The sequence below is a fragment of the Podarcis liolepis genome (genome assembly GCF_965112155.1).
Source record: "Podarcis liolepis genome assembly, chromosome: 4".
NCBI lineage: Eukaryota > Metazoa > Chordata > Lepidosauria > Squamata > Lacertidae > Podarcis > Podarcis liolepis.
Window position 1 is genome coordinate 39,111,651 of NC_139558.1, and position 22,245 is coordinate 39,133,895.

The window sequence follows — 22,245 nt, forward strand, 5'->3', positions numbered from 1 at the left end:
TGGCTATATTCCACCTCCACCGTTGGAAGCAGTATCCCTCTGAATCTTCTTTCTTCTTTGCAAGGGTGTCACAAGGATGGGGGGGTCACCCCAGGTGTCATCCTTAAGGCTGTGTGAGACAAAATCCCCACCATTCGTTTCAGCGCGTTTGAAGAAGTGTGCATGCACACAAAAGCTCATACCAATAACAAACTTAGTTGGTCTCTAAGGTGCTACTGGAAGGAATTTTTTTATTTCATTCAAATGATGTGATTGCTTCAACCTCAACATTTTATTCAAGTTGGCATCCCTGGCATCAGTGGGCCTCTTCCCACGTTTGCGAGGATACCAGCATCCTTCGTTTGCAAGGATACCTGCATCTCGTTCTGACATCCGACCAGCTTCCCTGGCAACATCATTTCAAGCAATGTGCCCTTTGAGCGCAAACGTCGGGGGGGGGGGGGAACCTGCCCAACTTTGCCTTAGGCGTGTTTTTTGTTTTAACTTTTAAAAAGAAACCCCACACAGCTCTTTCAGCTGCATTCATTCCTCTCGTCCTTTCAGACCCCATTTCAGAGCGGAGTCCTTTCATTCCTCTCAGGCCAGTTCCCCCTCTTTCTCCCTCACGAGGGAGCAGCTCTGCTGCTGCCGCCGCGCCGGAGAAGAGGCGACGGGGCGGAGCGGGAGGCGGAGGGAGCTCGCTCGTTGGGTTTCCTTTTTTTCCCTGCCCGAGCGGAGAAAGATGGCGGGGGCAGGCGCCGGCGGGATGGAGCTCAGGGAGCCGACGGGGCTGCGAGGCTGAGCTGCTGGAGGAGGCCGCTCTCGGGGGCTGCTGGGAGGCCGAGAGGGAGGAAGGAAGGGCGGGAATTTCGCGGTGGCGGCGCTCTCGCTCTTCCTCCGACGAGAGGAGCCGGCGGCGGCGGCAGGGCTCGTCCCGGGGCCCGAGCAGGGGTGTGGAGGCGGGAAAGCGAGAGGATGAAGAGCCCGGCGCGGCGGCGTTGCTGCTGCAACCCGGGGAGCCGCCCCAGTTGTGTCCCACCGGGCCGGGCCGCTCGCTAGTCCGTGCTGGAGGCGGCGCAGGGCAGCCCGGGCGCCGCGGCCGCAGAGCAGCTGCTGGAAGGGGAGCGCTTGCCGCCCAGGCTCCGGCCCGGCGGGGCCATGCCGTGGCTGAGCGGAGGGCGGCGGCGGCGCCAGCAACAACAGCCGCCGCAGCAGCCGCCCCCGCCGCAGCAGCAACAGGCTCCGGCCGCTATGGGGCAAGGGATGGGGCAGGCGCCCATGGGGCAGCCGGCAGCGCCGCGTGGCCGGGAGAACTCGGAGCTGCCTTTGCCCGCTGGCTGGGAGGAAGCGAGGGACTACGACGGGCGAGTCTTCTATATCGACCACAACACCCGGCAGACGTCGTGGATCGACCCCCGGGACAGGTCAGGAAGGGCGAGGAGGCCCCTTTTCCTCCCTCCGAATGGAGGCTCCCTTTAGCAACATCCCCGCCGTGTCCTGGGACGGCCCTTGCTTTAAGGCGGCGGGGCCTGCAGAAATGGTCGTCGGAAGGGAAGGGAGGGTCTAGGCTCCGGGAAAGAGCATCTCGAGGGGCCTGCGATTTTAATTCGGAGCAAGGGCCATCCCCCTTTCACCGCAACTCCATTTTGTCCCGTGTCATTTTTGGGGAGGGGAGGCTGGCGAGAATAGTGTTGAGCGCGCCTCATTGTTCTCACTCACAGGAGACGGGGCGCGCGCGGGGGGGGGGCATTTTCTCCTTCGCAATGCCGTGAAGCCAGGACTGTTTTCTTTCCTTCTCCCTTCAGTATCTTGTTTTAGCAGATTGTGGCTTGAATTCCTATACCTCTGTCTGATAACAGCAACGGATTCTGACCTAGGTGCCCCTGTAAATCTTTTTTTTTTTTCTGCGTGGGAAGGATCGCCTCTCTTCTGAACAGTAAATTAGTAAGCAGCAGGACTTAGCAGTATCTCAGCTTTGCATGGGTAACGTGTTATTAGGTTGTTTTACTTAGTAAGAGTAGAAAATCCCCCCAGCCCCCAATAATGCTTAGGTGTTGTGTCCTGGAACTAAAATCTAAAACAACCGTATTGCAACAGTTCATTCTGGCTCTGTTCTGTGACATTTTGTTTCTTTTAGAGGTTATGGCAAATGCAGCATTTTTAAGGCATACCATCTTGTATTTCGACATTAATAAGTATTGCTACTAAAATTGCTTTGGGACCAATCAGTATCGTGATGTTCCTTTGTATATTTCTTGAGTGAAGCTTTAATCATCAAAAAGCAAAAGGGTTCGTTGGCTCCCTCTCTATAATAGAAACGTCTAACATTAAAAGCAAAGGTTGTGTTGGTGCATAAGAAAAAAACTCAAGTCGACTGTTACATAGTACCTTTAATAAGTACAACCAAAAAGGTCACAAACATGTGACTTTTAGGAAACTTTGAACAAGTTTTAAAAATGTTATTTCTAAGCCTGCAATCCTATGCATTGTAACTTGAAAGTTTATTCTGTAGAAATTAGTAGACCTAACTTCTGATAAAATATGCATGAAACTGAACTGATATAGTATTTAAACTTAGGCACTATTAGTACCAGTGACAAAAGAAGCTAAACACACCCTCTTAACAGTTGTCAGTGATTTCATGTAGTGAGTTTACTTGTCAAAAAGCTGCAGGTCTTTTTTTTTGCCTAGAGCCAGCATGGTTGAATGGATAAAACATTGAAACTGAGTCTAGAAGACTGGAGCTCAAACTGCATTTCAGCTGAAGACTTGGGGTGAATTGTAATCACTTATTTTCTTGTGTTTACAAATTAGAAAATAGTAACACTTTGTACAGTTGCATGATTGAGATGATGTTGCATTAAGTTGCTTTACACATGGGAAGTGCTACAGAAAACATGTTGTTACTTACCATGCCTTTGAAAACATCATGACTAGAATACTGTGGTGGATCCAAGAATTCAAAGTTTATTTTTATAGCTTTTGACATTGATCCCTGTGCACACATGTTCAAAATTTCATTCATATTTATTTGTTTGTTTTATTACACTTCAAGGGCAGCAAACATCAAAGAAACAATACAGTACAATCAAAATTAAAATAATCATAGTCATGTTTGGAAGATCACATAGATGCTGCCAAAGCATTTATGAATTAATGTACTGTCAAGCTTTTTTTTTGTATTTTGTTTTAAAGATCTTGCTCCTGTTTGTGACTATTGTCTGCTGGTGCTAAAAGGAAAATAGAACAAGCAATATCTTCTGGCAGGACTCCTTAACTGTCAGCAGGATTTCCCATGACGGCATGTGGGCTAGGGCTAAGACTATGATTCCTGTGGTATATGCAGGCAGAGTTCCTATTTTATCATATCCTTTTATGGATCCTACTAAACTAATTATAACCATGTTTGCCTAGATAGATCAAAGAAAAGAAATATTTGAAGAAAAAAAATGTCAGGAAAAGACTTGTTTCAGAAGGAAGCTAGCTATAATATGCTTTTTATGATCTATTTGAGAAACACTTGCAGAGACAATTCACCTGCCTTCTTTTGAGATGCATACTGATTAGGGGTGCTGTCAAAATTTGCTTGCTCCTGCCTGGTTTTGTAAACTAAATTCCGGATTTTTTAAAAGGCCATCTCAATGGACAGGCAAAATTCCAGGACACAAACACCCATGGATTGGGGGCAGGTGTTCTGGTTGCCTTACTCCTAGCCTCCACTAGCCCTTCCCTCCCTTCCCAATTCATAATCTTAAACAGGAAAATTGGTGAAGAGCAGAGAGAAGGAAGTTCCCCCATCCGCTTTTTCTGTCATCTTGATACCCACTGTAGCACATAAGGACTAAAGTAGTGCTGCATTTCAGAACTTAATAAAAGTAATAGCAAGGGCTGCTGCAGTGGTCCCAAGTGCCATTGCTTTTTTCAATTCCAATTCCTCGCACACTGCATGTCTGGAATGAAAAAATTAAGGAGAGTTCACCTGTAACGGAAAGCTCAGAGTGGGTTGTCCTGAAGTATTCTAGTACCCTGCCATCCTTGGCGAACAGGGAATTCTGTTTTGTTGCATGTCTTTTTACAGTATCTCCATGATCCAGTTGGGCCTCTTTTGATCTGCCTGAGCACCTTCTGAGTGTTTTCCTACTGGGAAGCTCTTACTTTCCTTTTGCTTCATTGGAGTTCTTCAGGAAAGTGTTCTTGGCCCTCTCCACTTCCCTCTGCATTTATGAGGAGTGGTGCGCCTACAAGCTGGGTCAGGGCATAAAGCAGTTTGATGAGTTCTGCCAACCCAGTAAGTTCAGTCATGGTTTCTTGTCTGTGATCTGAGTCTCCATCACAGCACAGATCTCAGATGAGATGTTCAAACTTTTCTACTCCGCCCAATGCAACAGTTAAGAAATTGCTCTGTTGTAGCACAGGGCTGAGAGGAGACATTGAAATATCTCTTCTCAACCTATCACTGTAGTGGGGGTTGCATGTGTGCACCTGTGTGTAATTATGAGAAAGAGTCCATATGAGCCTTGGAAGGTTGGCTGAGTTTTTGAATGCATCCCTCTGGCTGAAAAGTGTGAGCTGCCCTTGCTGCATGCGCTGCCTGAGTGGCCTGCCCACAGCCCGTGATTTTGTACCACCTACACGCTGATGACACTTCTACTACTTTGCCCCCAAGCTCTCGCCCTTCCCCAAGTTTCATATCTCCATCTGCCTCTAATATTTCCACCTAGACATATTTCTGCTTTGTTGTCATTTTCCAAGCACTTATTTCCTTTGCTCATTTTACTTACCCATTGAAATATTGAGCAGGCATGTAGCAGAAACTGCTTCCTGTGCTTCCCACGTCTAGTCCATTGTCAAACTATGGCGTGTTTCCCGTTATAAAAACATGGCTGTTCCTGCTTGATTCAGCAAAAACAAACAAACAAAAAGCAACAACAACCCTCTGGGCCTCACCCTGGTCATATCTTTCCTTAATTACTACATAATTTCCTCCTCTGGTTTTCCCTTCTCTCACCTGGGTCTACTGCTTTTCCAGCAACTTGCTGACAAAGCATTCAGCTCTGTTGTTGCCAGAATCATTCACTACCTCTTTGTAATGCCCTTCCTTAAATCCTTACACTGACTTCCTGTCCATTCCTGAATCCTGTTCAAGCTTCTTATCCTTGCTTTTAAAACCATGTAGGCCTTGCCTTCTTTATCTCTCTAGTTTTCATATACATCTCCATCTGTGCCCTTATCTTGACCACCTATTGCTCCCCTAAGCCATCTAAAGTTCTTCACAGATGATGTTTTTGCTGTGTTTTATGCATGGAACTATCTTCCAGAGTGCCAGTGTGCTTACTTCTGCTTCAAAGCTATCCTCTCCTTTTCATTGAAGCTGTTGGTACAACTCACTGGTCTCCAAATGTTGTTATAACTAAATTTGAATAACTTCAATAATTAAGTTATTTTCTTGTTAACCCACTGCCTCTGTTGTTGTTGTTGTTTTATACTCTGCCCATCCGGCTGGGTTTTCCCAGCCACTCTGGGCAGCTTACAGCACATAAGAAATTGTAAAACATTAAACATTAAAAATTTCCGGATACAGAGTTGCCTTCAGATGTCTTCTAAAAGTCAAATAGTTGTTTATTTCCTTGGCATCTGATGGGAGGGTGTTCCACAGGGTGGGCACCACTACCGAGAAGTCCCTCTGCCTCATTCCTTGTAACCTTGCTTCTCACAGTGAGGGAACCACCAGAAGGCCCTCGGAGCTGGACCTCAGTGTCCGTGCTGAATGATGGGGGTGGAGACGCTCCTTTAGGTATACAGGACTGAGGTCATTTAGGGCTTTAAAGGTCAGCACCAACACTTTGAATTGTGCCCAGAAACGTACTGGGGGCCAATGCAGATCTCTCAGGACCAGTGTTATATGGTCTTGGCGTCCCCTCCCAGTCACCAGTCTCACTGCCACATTCTGGATTAATTGCAGTTTCCAAGTCACCTTCAAAGGTAGCCCCATGTAGAGCGCATTGCGGTAGTCCAAGCGGGAGATAACTAGAGCATGCACCACTCTGGCGATACAGTTCGCGGGCAGGTAGGGTCTTAGCCTGTGTACCAGATGGAGCTGGTAGACAGCTGCCTTGGACACAGAACTGATCTACACCTCCATGTACAGCTGTGAGTCCAAAATGACTCCCAGGCTGTGGACCTGGCCCTTCAGGGGCACAGTTACCCCATCAGGATCAGGGAGTCCTCTATACCCACCTGCCCCCTGTACTTCTGTCTTGTCATGATTCAACCTCAATCTGTTAGCTGCCATCCATTCTCCAATCGCCTCCAGACACTCACACAAGACATTCAGTGCCTTCACTGGTTCTGATTTAAAAGAGAGGTAGAGCTGGGTATCATGCACATACTGATGAACACCCAGCCCAAACCCCCTGTTAATAACTCCCAGCGGCTTCATACAGATGTTAAAAAGCACGGGGGAAACGACAGAGCCCCGAGGCACCCCACAATTGAGAGTCCAGGGGTCTGAACACTCATCCCCCCCAACACCACTCTCTGGACACGGCCCAGGAGGAAGGAGTGGAACCACTGAATAACAGTGCCCCCAGCTCCCAGCCCTTCTAGCCGGTCCAGAAGGATGTTGTGGTCAGTGGTATCAAAGGCCACTGAGAGATCCAGCAGAACTAGGACACAGCTTTCACCCTTGTCCCTAGCCCAGTGGCGATCATCGACCAGCACAACCAAGGCAGTTTCAGTCCCATGATGAGGCCTGAATCCAAATTCGAAGGGATCTAAATGGTCTACATCCTCCAGGCAGGTTGAGTCTGGGCTCCTCCCCCTAAGCCAGGTAGAAAGGGCCTTGCAGGGAGTGTTTTTCAGCACTCGTTTCCATCACTTTCATCTGTAGACTGCTTTTTGTAGATTGCTTGATCGTATGACCCTAATTCTTTTTAAAATGCCATGTGGCACTATACATTTGTCACATTATTATTTATATAGATTGAATTTTAACAGGCGCTTGCTTTAATAAGATTACATCTGTTCTTGTTTGATTTTTTAAAAAGGAAAGCTGAGTATGTTGTCATTTAGAAACTAGTCATAAACCTTTTATCTACATTTCCAAGAAAGAATGTTTGTGAGTATTATGCATTCCTACGAAAGAAGAAATATCTGTGTGTTTTCCTATACTGAATTGTGTTTTCATAACTGGAGAGCTTGAATATCAGCCAAAACTACTTTACCAGAAATACGCATGGAATGTTAAGTAAACGCATGAAATGTTGTGCTTTTGTTTTTTACAAAACAGTAAAAATGTGTGCAGTTTCTTTTTGTATTAATAATGAACGAAGGGCACTAGCCAAATTTTCAAATAATTTTAATTTTTCAACACAAACTTTGTTACCAAGTTTAGCTCTAATAAACAAATCTATGGCCAGGATTCAAAGAGCTACTTTGAGCATCTTTAGTGGGACATTTTGTTTTGAAAAGCAGGTCTTGCTATATCACTGCTTTGCTGAAAATCCTTGTGGTTTCAAAAACAGTTTGCCCTGTAGCATAAGGAACCGGCATTTGAGAAGCGTAATATAAAGTTCATTTGGATGTATAGAAGGCATTGCAAGGTGTTTTTTAAAAATATTATTTCAAATTGCTTCTAACATAATTTAAATAATCTACCAACCCAGGAGCTAAATCGGGGTGAAGAACAGCAATGGGCTCCCTTAGCTCCTGACAACAGGCAGCTCATTTTCTTTTGCAGCCTGAAAGTAAAAATGAAGTTCAAAGCAAAATGTTTCTTTGCAGGCATGGCTTTGGTTCCATCTACATCTCACCAGGATTTTAGGTCACTGCCGATCAGGTGATTGATGGTGATTTCAAACCGCTTTTGGCAGGGATGAGCTATGAAATTCCACACACCCCCCCCCCAATATTACACAAGTACTGATAGCATGCTAACACACATTAAATAATTGAAGGTTGCACCAAAATGAGAACCGTCTTCCTTGTTTGCAAACTGAATGTAGATGTTAGATGATGGCTTAGTGAAACTAGTATTGTATTTAAGCACCTGCTTAATTTGTAGCTGATACAGTTCTCTATGTGGAAGTACATGCTGTACAGAGCTATGGGCTTGGAAACCTCAGAAGCTTCTCTTAAAACTTCAGAAGTGTGAAAGTCTCTCAATGATAAAAACAACCTTAATCAGTAATATTTTTAATTGGCAAAATATGTGTAGTTTTCAGCTAAATAAATACATGAGCAGACTTCACTTGTACAACAGGACTTTTTATTTCCTCTCCTTTCAAATTTGCCCCCCACTGTCCCCAAATATGCTTTGTATTTAGGGGGCATGCAGGAGGAAGAGAGGGGGAAGAGTCCAAGTGAATGTCATTCTGCTTGCACCACTTAACACAGGCGTACCCAGTGTGGACCTTCCAGATCTCCACTCGCACCTCCCTGACTATTGATAATGCTGATTGGGGCTAATGTGAGGGCACCTTGTTGGCTACCCTGGTCTCGTATGCTAGTGCATGGAACAGGAGTTTTATTTCTCTCCTAATTGAGGTTGTTGGGATGAAGAAAACTTGAAGGATTCAGGGCACCAGGAATGGAGTGATGTTTGACAGGACTGTGAACTCAGTTCTAGTACAGTGGTACCTCCGGTTGCGGTTGGGATCCGTTCCAGAGCTCTGGGTGGATCCCAAGGTTTCCGCAGCTGGAGGTGCCTGCTCTGCGCACGGCACAATAGAGCGTTTCTGAACATACGCACAGCGCGGTAGAGCGCTTCTGCGCATGTGTGTGTGGCAAAACCCGGAAAAATACTTCCGGGTTTGCCGTGTGCGTATCCCCAAGTATACATAACAAGAGGTGCACATAAGTAAGGTACCACTGTATTGAAAACAAATTTCTGAGTTCATTTTGTGCTTAGAGTAAGGTTACCAGATGTCCCTGTTTCCTGGGGACAGTCCCTGGATTTACAAATCAGTCCCCTGACAAAATCCTATCATTCCTATTGAAGTTGAAAAGTGTCCCCGAATTCATTGAAAAAAATCTGGTAACCTTAGCTTAGAGGCACCCTGTTCCTTAATGCTGAGAACACTGTTTTATCCCTTTTACACCTGCTTCTGGTTAGTTTATTCTGGCGTTCTAGTAAAATGTAGAAGATCCTGCCAGTGTGCCCACCTCTGCTTAAGAGGATGGGGAAAGAGATGGTGATACATGCCAATTTAATACAGCTGTGGATTAGATGATGAATAATATTTTGCACAGTTCCAGCTCCCTTTAAGTGTCATTCTTGTATATCCAAACTGTTTTGCAATGGAAATCATTCTTATTCTGGACTCCCTTTGTGCTAGGACACACTTCTCAAATTCTCATATGCCATTCAGGCACGAAACTGGTTAGGGAACTTGTTGTGAAAGTGGTGATTAATTTGATATGAATAACTTTATCTGTCATTCTGAATTTCACTTGAATATCCTGCAACAACATAGGCAAGCTTACAAAAACTGGTATGCAGTATGATTCGAGTTGTTTTCTCCAGTTCTAAGGATTTCATTTAGGATTTCATTTGCAGGTAGATAGTAGAGTTCTAATGCTATGGCTAGATGACTTTTAATTTTTAAAAACTATTTAGTACAATAGACATACTTCAATTTCACCATCAAATAATGTGTTTCTGTGCTTCGTGTTCCTTTTTTAAAAAATAATATACTTATGTAGACTTTTTTAGCCACCGGGCCAAAAAACAACAAATAATAGTATATTGAAATAGTACCAAGATTTCAAAAAGCAAATAAAATGACATTTTTAGCTCTTTTAAAGATTCATTCTCCTTGGCGAATTCTCTTTGTACATGCTCCTTTTCTTTCACTGTTTTTGGAAACCGTTTTCTTAGCATTCAGGCTGTACACGCAGCAGGGCACACCACTCAGCTTTCTTTCCTGCTGTGTGTAGAACATTTTAATGTGGGACAGAGACTGAAGACAAGAATCTCTGTCCTTTTTCTTACTGAACTGAGTAGGGCCTACTTATGTAGCCATTTATATAACCAGAATCCAGTAAATTTTCCGGTGTGCTGGCAAGAGGGGAAGGAAATTGCGTAAGCCTGAGATGTATCTCTGCCTTGGCATACGTACAAGCTAGACATCAAAGATTTGTGTAAACTTGTCTGAATATTAAATGCAAATTTAAAAAATAAATAGGCTTTGATTTGACTTGAATGCTTAGATTACATGCTTCAATATTTGATAAGATAATCTATTTTTGTTAAGATTCACATCAAGCTGTTCATTTGCCTATGTCTTGTAAGCTAAATGAGCACATAGTGGGTTTTGCAAAATACTAAAAGGCCTGGAGTCTGCAAAATTATTTCATATAGGTTTTGCTCTGCAGGTTGTACTCTGAAATTAATTTATAAATGTTTCAGAGGATTTATAGACGTATGGACAAAGTTCATGTATAGAAAACTGCAGTGAAGATGAGCCATTATTAAGCAGAAGGATGTTTTAAAGTTGAGAATCAATCACAGAGCGTCTACAGTTCTGGTCTGGAAAATATGTGTCTGCCCATGGAAATGCATTTATTTTACTTTTCCATGAATAAACCTTTCAAAATGCAGGATTGTAAATTTGTAGCTTAAATATTCTTTAAGTATGTATATAATTATGTATATATTTAAAATACACTCTTGGACTTGAAAAAGCTCTGTGCTGTCTACTTTTGGTGGAGACAGAAAAATTAATGAAAATATTTTTTAAATGTCTCATGTTTATCACTATTTTTATTATTATCTAGGATGCCAGCATTACTCCCAGCTATTTATATTGAATCCAACTATATATATTTTACACACATACATCAGAGAAATCATAGTGTTCATAATATGGCAGGATTTCCATTTTTTGTTCTACTTACACCGAAACAGCTTTTCGCTACGTTAATTTTGAATTTCAAAACCAATTGCTTAATAATTGAATATATTATTAAGAAAAGCCTAGGCAAGTGTTTTATCTGTAGGTTCATGTTAATGTTTTATTGAAGAAAGAGCACTATTCCATATTGGAAGGTTTTCCCACCCTTTCTTTTTCTGTATTTTACTTTAGCAGGACAGATTTGTTCTTTCTGGTATTCAGGTAAAGATACTATATGTAAAAGAAAGTCCAATACAGCATTTATAAGTTGTGGAATGAAAGGTATGCTTGCTCTAGTTCCTTCAGGAAGAATAGCAGACTACTTTCCATGTATTGGACAGCTATATACATACTGTTTCCATTTCCAAATCAAAATATTTCTCCTTCAGTTGGTGCCTTGGCAGTGGTGAGGAACCCTTTTCAGCCTCATAGGCTGCATGCCAGTGGTGGGTGGGACCAGAAGCAAAAGTAGAGGAGCAATGAATGTGACTTTTACCTTCGCACAGAGGTTTCTATATATACACATCCACCTCCTCCCCACATACGTAACTCTTCTTCATCCAAGCAAGCAAGAGGCACCACAGTTGAATGACTTATTCCAGCAAGGAAGAAACATTCAAAGGTGGGATCAGGGCAGGCAGGTGAGGCTCTGCGGCCTGAGCAGAGTCTCCTAGGTTTGAGGTCCTCAGCGCCTATCTTAGAGAGTACTTGCACACTGGGAAAAGTACTTTTAGTGAGGTGGTTAAATAGTTGTGGCAGGCATTTTGATCCTGAGCTATGCTTTTTATTGCTAGGCATAATCACAGGCATTCACTACATCAGCAGAAGTCATAGCTTGCACAGATAAGACGCTTTGTACTTCTGATGATGGCAGATGCTTCTAAGTCCGTCTGGATAAATGAATTGCTGCAAACTGAGCAACCCAAAATTATTGACAATCAGAGGCTAGTGGATATCTGTCTACAATAGCTGCATGGCTTGGGCCAGGGACCTTGTGATGTTGAACAGCACTGGGTCTGGGGCAGAACCCTGCGGCAGCCCACTTGTCACTTCTTTCGAGGATGACAAGGAACCATTGGTAAGCATTCTTTGGGTTTGATCAGTCAACCAGTTACAAATGTACCAAATAATAACACCATCTCTAGCCCGCATTTTAGCAGCTTCTACGCAAGAATATAATGAGGGACTTCGTTGAAAGCCTTACTGAAGTTAAGATACATCACATCCACAGCATTCCCCTGATCCACTAAGAAATAAGATTAGTCTGGCATGACTTGTTTTTGAGAAACCCGTGCTGACTCTTAGTAATCACAGCATCCTTTTCTAATTGCTCACATACCGACTATTCCATTAATTGATTAGGTGTTTTCATATGAACAGCTTTCTCCAACTCTGTATCGTTATAGACAAAAAAGCACTGCCCTAACATTCCCAGCTGCATATAGTTAAGAGAAGCTGGTAAAGTGGAACAGTAATATGTGTGTGTGTGTGTGTGTGTGTGTGTGTGTGTGTGTATGTATGATTGGTAAACTTCGCAACTTCGCTTTAGTTTAATTCTGAAACTAAATGTTCTGTGTCTCTGGATTTATAGCTGATACGACATAAAAACATGTTGGTATAAGGGTGTTGCCAGTTAAAATATCCAGCTGTTACATTTCCAGACTGGCATCCAATTTTAGTACACCCGGATAATAATTATTCAAATAGGAGTACTTGACCATATTTTAGATGTGGTGTGCTCAGTGGATATTTTTTTGCATGCATTTGTCTTGGTATGGAAACTTGAAATATTATTGCTATCATTTGAAAGAGACTATGACATAATGCTCGATGAAAACTTTGATACAAAGTGCTATGCATAGTATCAAATGGTTTACCAAATTCATTAGTTCAAATTGAAGTACAAATTGCAGTGTTCAAATATCCCCAGGTGCCAGGCACGTTTTGTGTCTGGCGCAGGTCCAGTTGCGACCACGTGAAGATCTCTGGATGCCAGGTTGGAGACTGATATCTCCATCTGGCTGGCTCCTCTCCAGCTTTCTTGAGCAGGTAAGCAGAAGGGCTTATTTATTGCATCTCAGACCCAGGGCCCTGCCCTACTATGTGGCCAGGTTGCCTGGGAAGTTCATGATTATCATTGGCACACACCATCTTAATATCACACTTTCTTTACCTCTGACCTATCCTTTCTCTATCTTCCAAAACATTTGGAAGACAGCTGAAGGCAACCCTGTATTGGGACGTTTTTAACGTTTGATGTTCTATTGTGTTTTTATGTGTTGGAAGCCACCCAGAGTGGCTGGGGCAACCCAGCCAGATGGATGGGTTGTTGTTGTTGTTGTTGTTGTTGTTGTTGTTGTTGTTGTTGTTGTTGTATCATCCACCCCCCCCTTTTCTTTAAGGAGTACCTGGCTTACCCCACTCCTTAATGAATCCCTACAGTAATTTTGTATGGTAGGTTAAGAGGCGGCAGCTGGCCCAAGGTCACCAGCTGAGCTTCATGATTGAGTGGCAAGTTGAACCCGGATCTCCCAGGTCCCAATCCGATGCCCTAACCATTATACTACATTGGCTTCTGCTATAGAGGAGCTATATAAATTAAATAGGCAGTTTTACATAGTTACTGGAAGGAGTTTTCTATAGGTTGAGGACTCTCAGTGAAATACTTCTATGTGGGATATGCTATAGAGATTTAAGTTCTTTCATTTATCATTCTTCCAGCAATGTATAGCTCACAGAAAAATGCCAACAAGCAGCTGATGTCTAAGGACAAATTTTGTTTGTTGGTAATCACTATAGAAGAGAGTTCTTGGTACTGATCCTGTTTAAAATACAAACATAGGAAGCTGATATACTGACTAAACATTTCTGAAGTTTGGAAACTACAAGGGAAATAATCAGAGGAAACGGAAATGTCTATTTTAAACTTAATGATACTTGGATTGAGGAGGAGAGCGGAGCTGGCGGTGGAGGAACAGAATGGAACGGTGGCTAATATTGGATCCTATGAAAATAACCTCTCTGTAGAAGTATTATAAATTACCACTTAGAATAATAGAATCATAGAATTGTAAGGTTCAAAGGGATCACCAGGGTCATCTAGCCCAATTCCCTGCAAAGCAAGAATCTTTTGCCCAACATGGGACTCAGACCGACAATCTAGAGGTTAAGAGTCTCATGCCCTATTGACTGAGGTGTATTGATCTCCCTAGCTTAGGTTTTTCAGTGGATTTCATTTTCAGCAATGTTCTCTATGATAATGTACTGGAAAATGCATAATTGTGATTGTATAATTTGTTGAGGAATGTAGCTCCTAGTGGCTGACAACATTTTCATATATTTAAGAACAATAATGTAGAATGCTGGAAAAGTAAACCTTTTTTTCCTCATGAGGTGCCAATGGAGAAAAGTAGATGAACTTGGTATTACGATTTCTTTTTCCTTTTCTCCTTTTAAAAAAAAGCAATATTAAAGTTTTGAGCCCTTATAGTTGCAGATAATACCTGCTCCCCATTTCAGAAACCAGAAGTGGGTTCACTAGGATTTCCAAACGATGGGATTCTTGAGCCCACAGGTCAGCTCTGCAAATTACAAGATTTACTAGCCTACATTTTTTTAATGGACCTAGTGCGACTGCATATCATGTGGAACAATTATTAACTTGTATGAGATGATTAGGCTAGTGACTATTTTCAGGCTGACTGAGCAGCAGAAGCTGAATATTTTATTGAAACAAAAAATTGCAGAGAGGCTTCTTTTTCATAGTTAATACAGGTTTTAGAATTCAACTTTTAATGGTGCAGAACTAAGATTACTTTTATATAGATTTATTTTAAGCACTAGAACACCATTTGCCCAAGGTTAACTTCTCTTTTAATTTTGAGTTTTAAAACATTTAATTTTTGTTGGATTATGTATAATAAACTAAAAATCATTGTGTAGCTAATGTCCGAATAAAACCAGAGTGGTAACAGTTAAGATGTTTGCAAGTGTACATTTTATTATTATTATTATTCTTATTATTTTGCATCCACAGCTAGTAAAACTTGAATCTTTAGAAAGAGGTAACTAACTAGTGTTGCTCACTAGTCAAGCTGTTAAGATGTGTGCATTGTTATATTTAAAATAGTGGATGATTTATAGTCCTGTTGTTCATCACAGATAGTTAACTTTATTTGTGGAATAACTGTATGTGATGCTTGTTACCAAAACATTAGAGAATTCAAATATTGTCTGCAATATTGTCAAAAGTTCTTAACACTGAAGAAGTAGTTCTGTTCTGCACTACTTACATAAATTGGAATTCGAATAGAGATATACATTGTTAGTTTTGTTTAATACTTGCCTACACAAGAACATTTACAACTGTGTTAAAAATGAAAGAAAAATAGGCTTTGTGTCAAGTGGAATGTATGTTAATTTCATACAGCGTGCAACATAAATAGCTGGTTTTTTCAGCTGGCAGGGTTTATGGTTAGGTACGTTCAGTAAAGCAGCTAGTTGGAGACCAAGAAATGTGCACTAGTTCTATTCATGAATGTGCCTAGATATATATGTGAAGCCCCATTGTGGCTTACATAGTGATGGTGTTGATTGGGAACAGTGGAGATCCATCACAAGCCATTAACAAGGATTGAGACAATAAGCCATAGATGCTTCCATTATGTGTTTAGCATTTGTATGATCCTACTTTGGAAGGAAGGTGGAATAATGTGTACAGGTGGAACAATGCATATTTATGTAGTATCAGCTGGCCGGATTCTTTGGAAAACAATATTGTGCCCATAACAGAGGCATAGCTTGACTCTGGCCTTCCCCTTAAGTCTGGAATGTATTGGAATGTATTGCCAGACAGGCTGTAGTTGCAAAGGTGAAGGAAGTTCTAATAGTGCCTCCAGCACTGAAATGTTACTTGAAAAAAAAGCACAGTAAGCAGCTCTTCCTGTGAATAACTTTACTCCTTGTTTCCCTCTTCTGATAGTGCAGCTGCCAAGTTCACATAAGAGAATATTTCAAAAATGTCAGACAAAGACTTATAAAATCAGAAGCCTAACATTTTGTCATTGTGATTTACGCATACCTTTATATGGACAGTAAATGTGCTGCAACCAATAATTCATAATATAAAAATACGAATACTGTTGGGGAATTTGCTTATTAAATATTTGAGTTAGTACGTAACCTATGCTTAATAACAGAAAAGTTTTGCCTTTTAGTTCTTCCAGAAGCAAATGTAGTGTTAATAGTGATGCAACTGCAGTCTGACATTGTTTTTTTAAAGATAGGTGTATTCTTTTGTTCCATTTGTGTATTTGTTAGAATTTTATTAGTGAAGACATGTCAAAAACTGTTGCCTTTCTTGGCACTATCAAGAGATAATCTTGATAAACAGCCTGCACGCGCTTGTCACTTTGGAGCCTCTTAATTAAACACTTCTCAAAATACTTCTTAAAACTGATGTAGCAAATCTTTTGTCTGTCTGGGTATCTCTGTGTGCAAGAGAGATCTGCAGGTTGCTTCATTAGCTCACAATGGCATCTCTGCACAGGGCCAATTATTCCCTCAATGAGAGCGAGCATTTGTGGTGAGTCTGCTGACTTGGTAATTTAAAATAAGAGTTGAGTTGCTAGTCTTTGGTTAAAGGATTTTCCATGCAGATTCTGCAGTATCCTTTAGACTTTTCTTGCTGCTCAGCTGGAATGCTAAGCAGTGTGGTGAAGGCTGGCTGTGTCTGAATGTGATACGAAACCAGGGACGGAGAACTTGTGACTCTTCAGGTGTTACTGGGCTCTCAAATTTCATTAGACTCAGCCCTGTGGCCAGTAGACAGAGATGACTGGGACTGTAGCCAGCAACTTATGGAAGGGGACAGGTTTTCCATCCCTGTGCTAAACTATAGTTCAGCATGATCTGCATGAGCCTCATCTGATCTCATTGTCCACTATCCTCCTCTGCGGAGGGTAGTTCGGATGCTTTTGCTCCTGTTTTTGCCTAACCACAGCTTATCACCCAAATTAACAAGCTGTAGTTAACTTTAATTATTTTTTTTAAAAATCAACTTGAAATCATGGTTTTAAATTTAATATTAACACAGTGAACAGAGAGCTGACTGGAGAAAGGAAAGAGTCTTATCAGGTCAGTCAGTCAAGTATTAAGTAGGGTAGAGATGTAGTGAGTGACTTGCCAAATAATATAAGAGCAGAAATCTAGTCCATAGTGGAGACCTGGCAAAGCCATAAGAGACCTATTGGGTTTCTTTGAAGTCTGGTTCAAACAATACACAGACACCCCACATATCTGGGGTAGAATTAGGCAGTATTTCTTGCAGCCGTGAGTACTGGTGAATCCCACACACTCCCGAGTTAGTGGGAAAACATGATTGGGAAGTTGAAAACAAAATACTGTAAAATCAATTACCATAACGCAGGAACTTTGAAACGCTGTAATTCTTTCTTGTGGACAGTAGGTTCAGGAAAGATTTCTCACTTAGAACGGAAGAGCTGAAATCATTGTTTAGAGCAGGAATGGGGAACCTGTGAGCATCCAGCATGTGGCAGGTTGCTGGTTCCCCCATCCCTGATGTAGAGCAACAGAGACTTGTATCATGACAAATTTACCAATATTCCTACCTTTGTTGTAATTGTCAGGGTGGAAGGGATGCTTGCTAATTCTCCCTAAGCCTTTGACAATGTATGTGAGTCAATTTTAAATATGAAAATATGCAATTGGAAATGTTCCTGCTGTTTTTTTTTACTAGAAAACTAAAAGGTTTCTAGTTGTTAGATATGTCTTCTTTTAGCTTGAAACTAAAACTTGCAAGTATTTTCTGCAAAAATGTATGATGTGAAAATGCTTGAACAATGTTGATAAATCATATCTGTCCACAACCATTGTTACAAATATAACTGCATGTTAAGGCTCAAGTTGATATATGTTGTAGGTTTTGATGATGTGAAATTAGGGTATTTTACAAATGACTGCATTTGTTATAAAAAAATCTTTAATGTCAGTAAATGTTTCACTTCTAGATTTTAAAAGAAAACAAACTCACTTTCTTGTGCATTGATATTTCTAAAACAAAAACAAAAAACGAACCATATACTAGGCTCAATTTGTAATAGCAATGAATTTCAATACAGTCCTTTTTGTTAGAGGAAAAACCTGTAGGGCTACATACCACAATAATTAAACTGTTAAGCTTAGAATGCAAAAAGAAAATCTTGCCTCTCTTGTTCTACAAGATATCTTCCAATATCCACCTCTTGAAATAGTACGTGCTTCATCCAACAAGTACTAGCTTCAATCTTCAAAGTCTTGGTGCAGGAATGGGGAACCTGTGGCTTTCCTGATGTTGCTGGACAACATCTCCCACTATTCTCATCTTTTGGCCAAGTTGGTTGTGACTGATGAAACCTGGATTCCAACATCAAAAGGAGATGCTCAGGTTCCCCATCCTTGCTCTCTAAGGCTTCCCCCAAATTATAACTTCTATAGGCAACTGTAGTGTCACTTAGCTGAACGCTTCACTTTGAACCCATTTCCATTTTTCATGCTATTTATAGGATTACAAAGCCATTGACATTTGCTGACTGTGTTGGCGATGAACTGCCTTTAGGATGGGAAACCGTTTACGATCAACAGATTGGTGTTTATTACATGGACCATATCAATCGTAAGTAAAAGGATTCTTTAAAAAAATGCCTTGGAACCAATGCAGTTATTTTTTTTAATGCACCCATAAGCCTAAATGAATGCACATAAGTAATTTCTATAGAAATGTATTTAGGAGCACTGTATTGGGTAAGGCTAAAACATAATGAAACAGTTCTGACAACATGAAATATGTTAATGGCTCCCATGAGCTCAGGTTATCTTTGTGTAATTTGATGTAGAGTTTCTGAGATACAAGGTAGCTGCATTTGACGGAGGTGTGACAGTGAAATAAGATGGACAACCTTTGTAAACACAACTGCTTGGATCTCCTTTCATGGCTCAGTATAATTCGTTTCTTCTAAAGTTATTTGAAAACAAGAGTGGATGTTTCTGACCTCTTGCAGACTGGCTAGAGAAGGTGCAAGGAAGAGGCTCAAGCACATAATGCTAAACGCTGGTTTTTCGTTGCATCCAAATCCAAAGTTGAAGGCTAGACCACATATTTTAGAAATAACTGTCTTCAAATTAGAAGTCAGTATAGATGTGGAGGCCTGCCAGTTTTGTAGGTTGCAAATTGGTGTGTTGATATCATGATTATGTATTTTTCCACTTTACAAATCCGAACACCTTTCCCCCCCTTGTCAGAACTCACACAGATTGAGGATCCAAGAGAGCAGTGGAGAAGAGAGCAGGAGCGCATGTTGAAGGAATATTTAATTGTTGCCCAGGAAGCACTTAATGCCAAAAAAGAAATCTACCAAATTAAGCAGCAGCGTTTTGAGCTAGCACAAGAAGAATATCAGCAGCTGCATAAAATGTGTGAAGATGACAGTCGCTCTTATGCCAGCTGTAAGTTTACCTTTAATCTCCAAATGGTTCATATTTGAATGCTGGGCTTCTATGTATTTCTCCCTAGCTGGATTAAGAACTTCATTTGAAAATGCTTCCTGAACTGCAGCAGTTCCGCCTCCTTGATTCAACGACTGGGGCTGTGGAGCCCTTTATAAAAAGGTTGCAATCTCACTGATCAGCCTTCTTTTTTCACAAAAGAGCTGTTAGCAGGGATTTTCAGTTTTTGAAAGAGTTATGCACGTGCAGTGGTTCGGAGCCCAGACTCTGATTCTGTTGCTTTGCTTTCAAGGAACGCAGCATGATTTAAAACTCTTTAAGGTCTACGCATTACGTGAAGAAATTCTGAAATCCGTAAAGCTGATGTTAGACCTTTTGTAAATCCTTAAAATACAGTTTTGTTTTAATGCGCCTGCACTTTTTAAAACTTAGAAGGTATCAACTGCTGTTCATTTGAATATGTTTTGAGTGATACTTTAAATGTTTTGTGGTTTGTATTTGTATTATTGTATGTTCTTAACCAGGGGTCAGCAAACTTTTTCAGCCGGGGGCCGGTCCACTGTCCCTCAGACCTTGTGGGGGGCTGGACTATATTTTGAAAAAAATAATGAACGAATTCCTATGCCCCACAAATAACCCAGAGATGCATTTTAAATAAAAGGACACATTCTACTCATGTAAAAACACGCTGGTTCCCAGACTGTCCGCAGGCCGGATTTAGAAGGCGATTGGGCTGGATTTGGCCCCCTGGCCTTAGGTTGCCTACCATGGGTAAAAAGATTGCTGACCCCTGTAATAATCATCCAGGTTTCCCTTTGTAGGGAAGGGCAGGATCCAAAAGTAAAAATACAATAAAAAATTATAACAGAAAACTAATAATTTTGTTTCCATTCAGAATCTTAAAAAATTAAGGGCCTAACTCGATTCTGTGTACAGATATGTGGAATGATATCAAGCAGGTTTTCAGAAGGCTACTATTGGGAACATTTGCTTTTATTAGTATTGCCTTTAAATAATTCATTGATTTATTATTTTCTGAAAGCTGTCTTAGTCAAGCCAGTTTTACACTTTGCAGGCTAAGTTGAAGTTTCTGAGCTTTATTAAGAAACCATCTTACATGTGGAAAATTTGAGAAACATGATATAATGCTGTTATTTATTCATCCTGTCTGTGGAATTCAGAATATGATGGCGCTATTTAAATTATAAATGGTTTGGATCAAAAGCAGTCAAGTAATGTTAGGTTCCTTGAAATAATGTGAAAAGTTAGCAATACCTAACTTAACTATCATTGATTCAATAGGCACTAAGTGAAACTAACTTGCTCCAGTTCCAATCCAGTGATGAATTTGCATCATGCAACTTTGTGTGGCATGAAAAGCTTGATTTGTATATTGTTGAGGCAGGGAATATATGCACAACGAATTGTTTATAACTTCAGTGTGGCTTTCAGTTTTTATTTGGTTTAATACCAGCCCTCCAAATATGGCATTGCAACTTTTTCTCTAAACTCTAGGGATTTTAAACATCAGGTAGTGCTCTGTTGGGTGAGTGCTGTTGTTAAGCTAAAAACCAACTACAGTGGTACCTCGGGTTAAGTACTTAATTCGTTCCGGAGGTCCGTTCTTAACCTGAAACTGTTCTTAACCTGAAGCACCACTTTAGCTAATGGGGCCTCCTGCTGCCACCGTGCCACTGGAGCACGATTTCTGTTCTCATCCTGAAGCAAAGTTCTTAACCCAAGGTACTATTTCTGGGTTAGTGGAGTCTGTAACTTGAAGTGTATGTAACATGAAGCGTATGTAACCCAAGGTACCACTGTAGTATGTTTTGATCTCCCACTGGTGTGTCTGTGAATTAGGGCATCAGAGTATTTAATAAAGAGAAAACTTATATTACAAGTTAAAACTTCAACTGTGCTGGCAAACAGCATTTTATCCAGAATCTAAAAGGTCAGGAATTCAAGTTTTACACTAGGGCTGTGATCCAGAGGGTCCTTTTGTATGTGTGATGGCGGTGCAGGGTATGAGTATTCTGCCTGGTGAAAATTAAAAGAGAAAATCCTACACATTTAAAGCAGCTCAGTGATCAGTATTATTTTCATTTTAAATTATCACTCATGGCACGCACCTTTTGAAAAATCTAACAGAACTTCTGTAATTATTTAACAAAGGTTTAAAACTTTGTGCACTACACATCTCTTGTGAGAGGTACATGGCACCAAACATGTCAGAAATAGAATCAGGAAAAACAATTTAGTTGTAATTGATGCTTTACAATATGAGTCATTCTGTTTTTATAAGACAAAAATTTCCATAGTTTTCAAAACTGACAGTAGTTTCAAAAAGCTTGATTTTCTTTAGCTATTGAAGCTTACAAATACGTATTTTAATGTTTGTTTGGCATAAATATTAGAGAACCCAGGCCTGTATTTTTCTTCATTAATTTGATTCTTGAGCCCAGAAAAATACATTGCTTGTAACAGAAAGGTTTAAACAGAAACAGCTTCCTTGCTTTTTCTTAAAATATGTTTATTTCAAATGTGTAAAATGCTAATTTACTTCTCACTTCTGGAAATGCTAATAGAGAAGGTGATTTTCCTTGATTGAATTTTATTTTAATAAGCTGTTTAACATACATATGCTTTTTTCAAAACCATGTACCATTGAATGCAATATAGGCTTGCATTAATTTCATTTCTAAAGATTAAATTAAATTCTACTATTTGCACTGGAATACAGTAGTTGTGAAAAGCTTGCTATTTACATTTTACCAATATGCCAAATGGCATTGGATAGAATCTTAAAAGCGTTTAAAATATTTTCCTCTTTCATACATACTATAACAACTATATTGGTTGTTCTGTTAGGTGG

At 40.8% G+C, this 22,245-nt stretch overlaps 1 protein-coding gene across 4 annotated transcripts in view; it reads left to right on the forward strand.

The window, feature by feature from the left end:
* Nucleotides 1–645: 645 nt before the first annotated feature.
* The window catches only part of WWC3 (WWC family member 3), a 59,771-nt gene continuing 38,171 nt past the window's right edge, over nt 646–22,245 (forward strand). For 2 of the 4 annotated variants that reach the window (XM_083501824.1, XM_083501826.1), the window contains exons 1-3: nt 646–1,403; nt 18,434–18,543; nt 19,170–19,373. In XM_083501824.1, the coding sequence (XP_083357950.1) occupies nt 1,138–1,403; nt 18,434–18,543; nt 19,170–19,373 (580 nt within the window). In that variant the 5' untranslated portion in view covers nt 646–1,137. The remainder of the gene's footprint in view (nt 1,404–18,433; nt 18,544–19,169; nt 19,374–22,245) is intronic. The other 2 variants (XM_083501823.1, XM_083501825.1) reach the window with 1 other exon arrangement.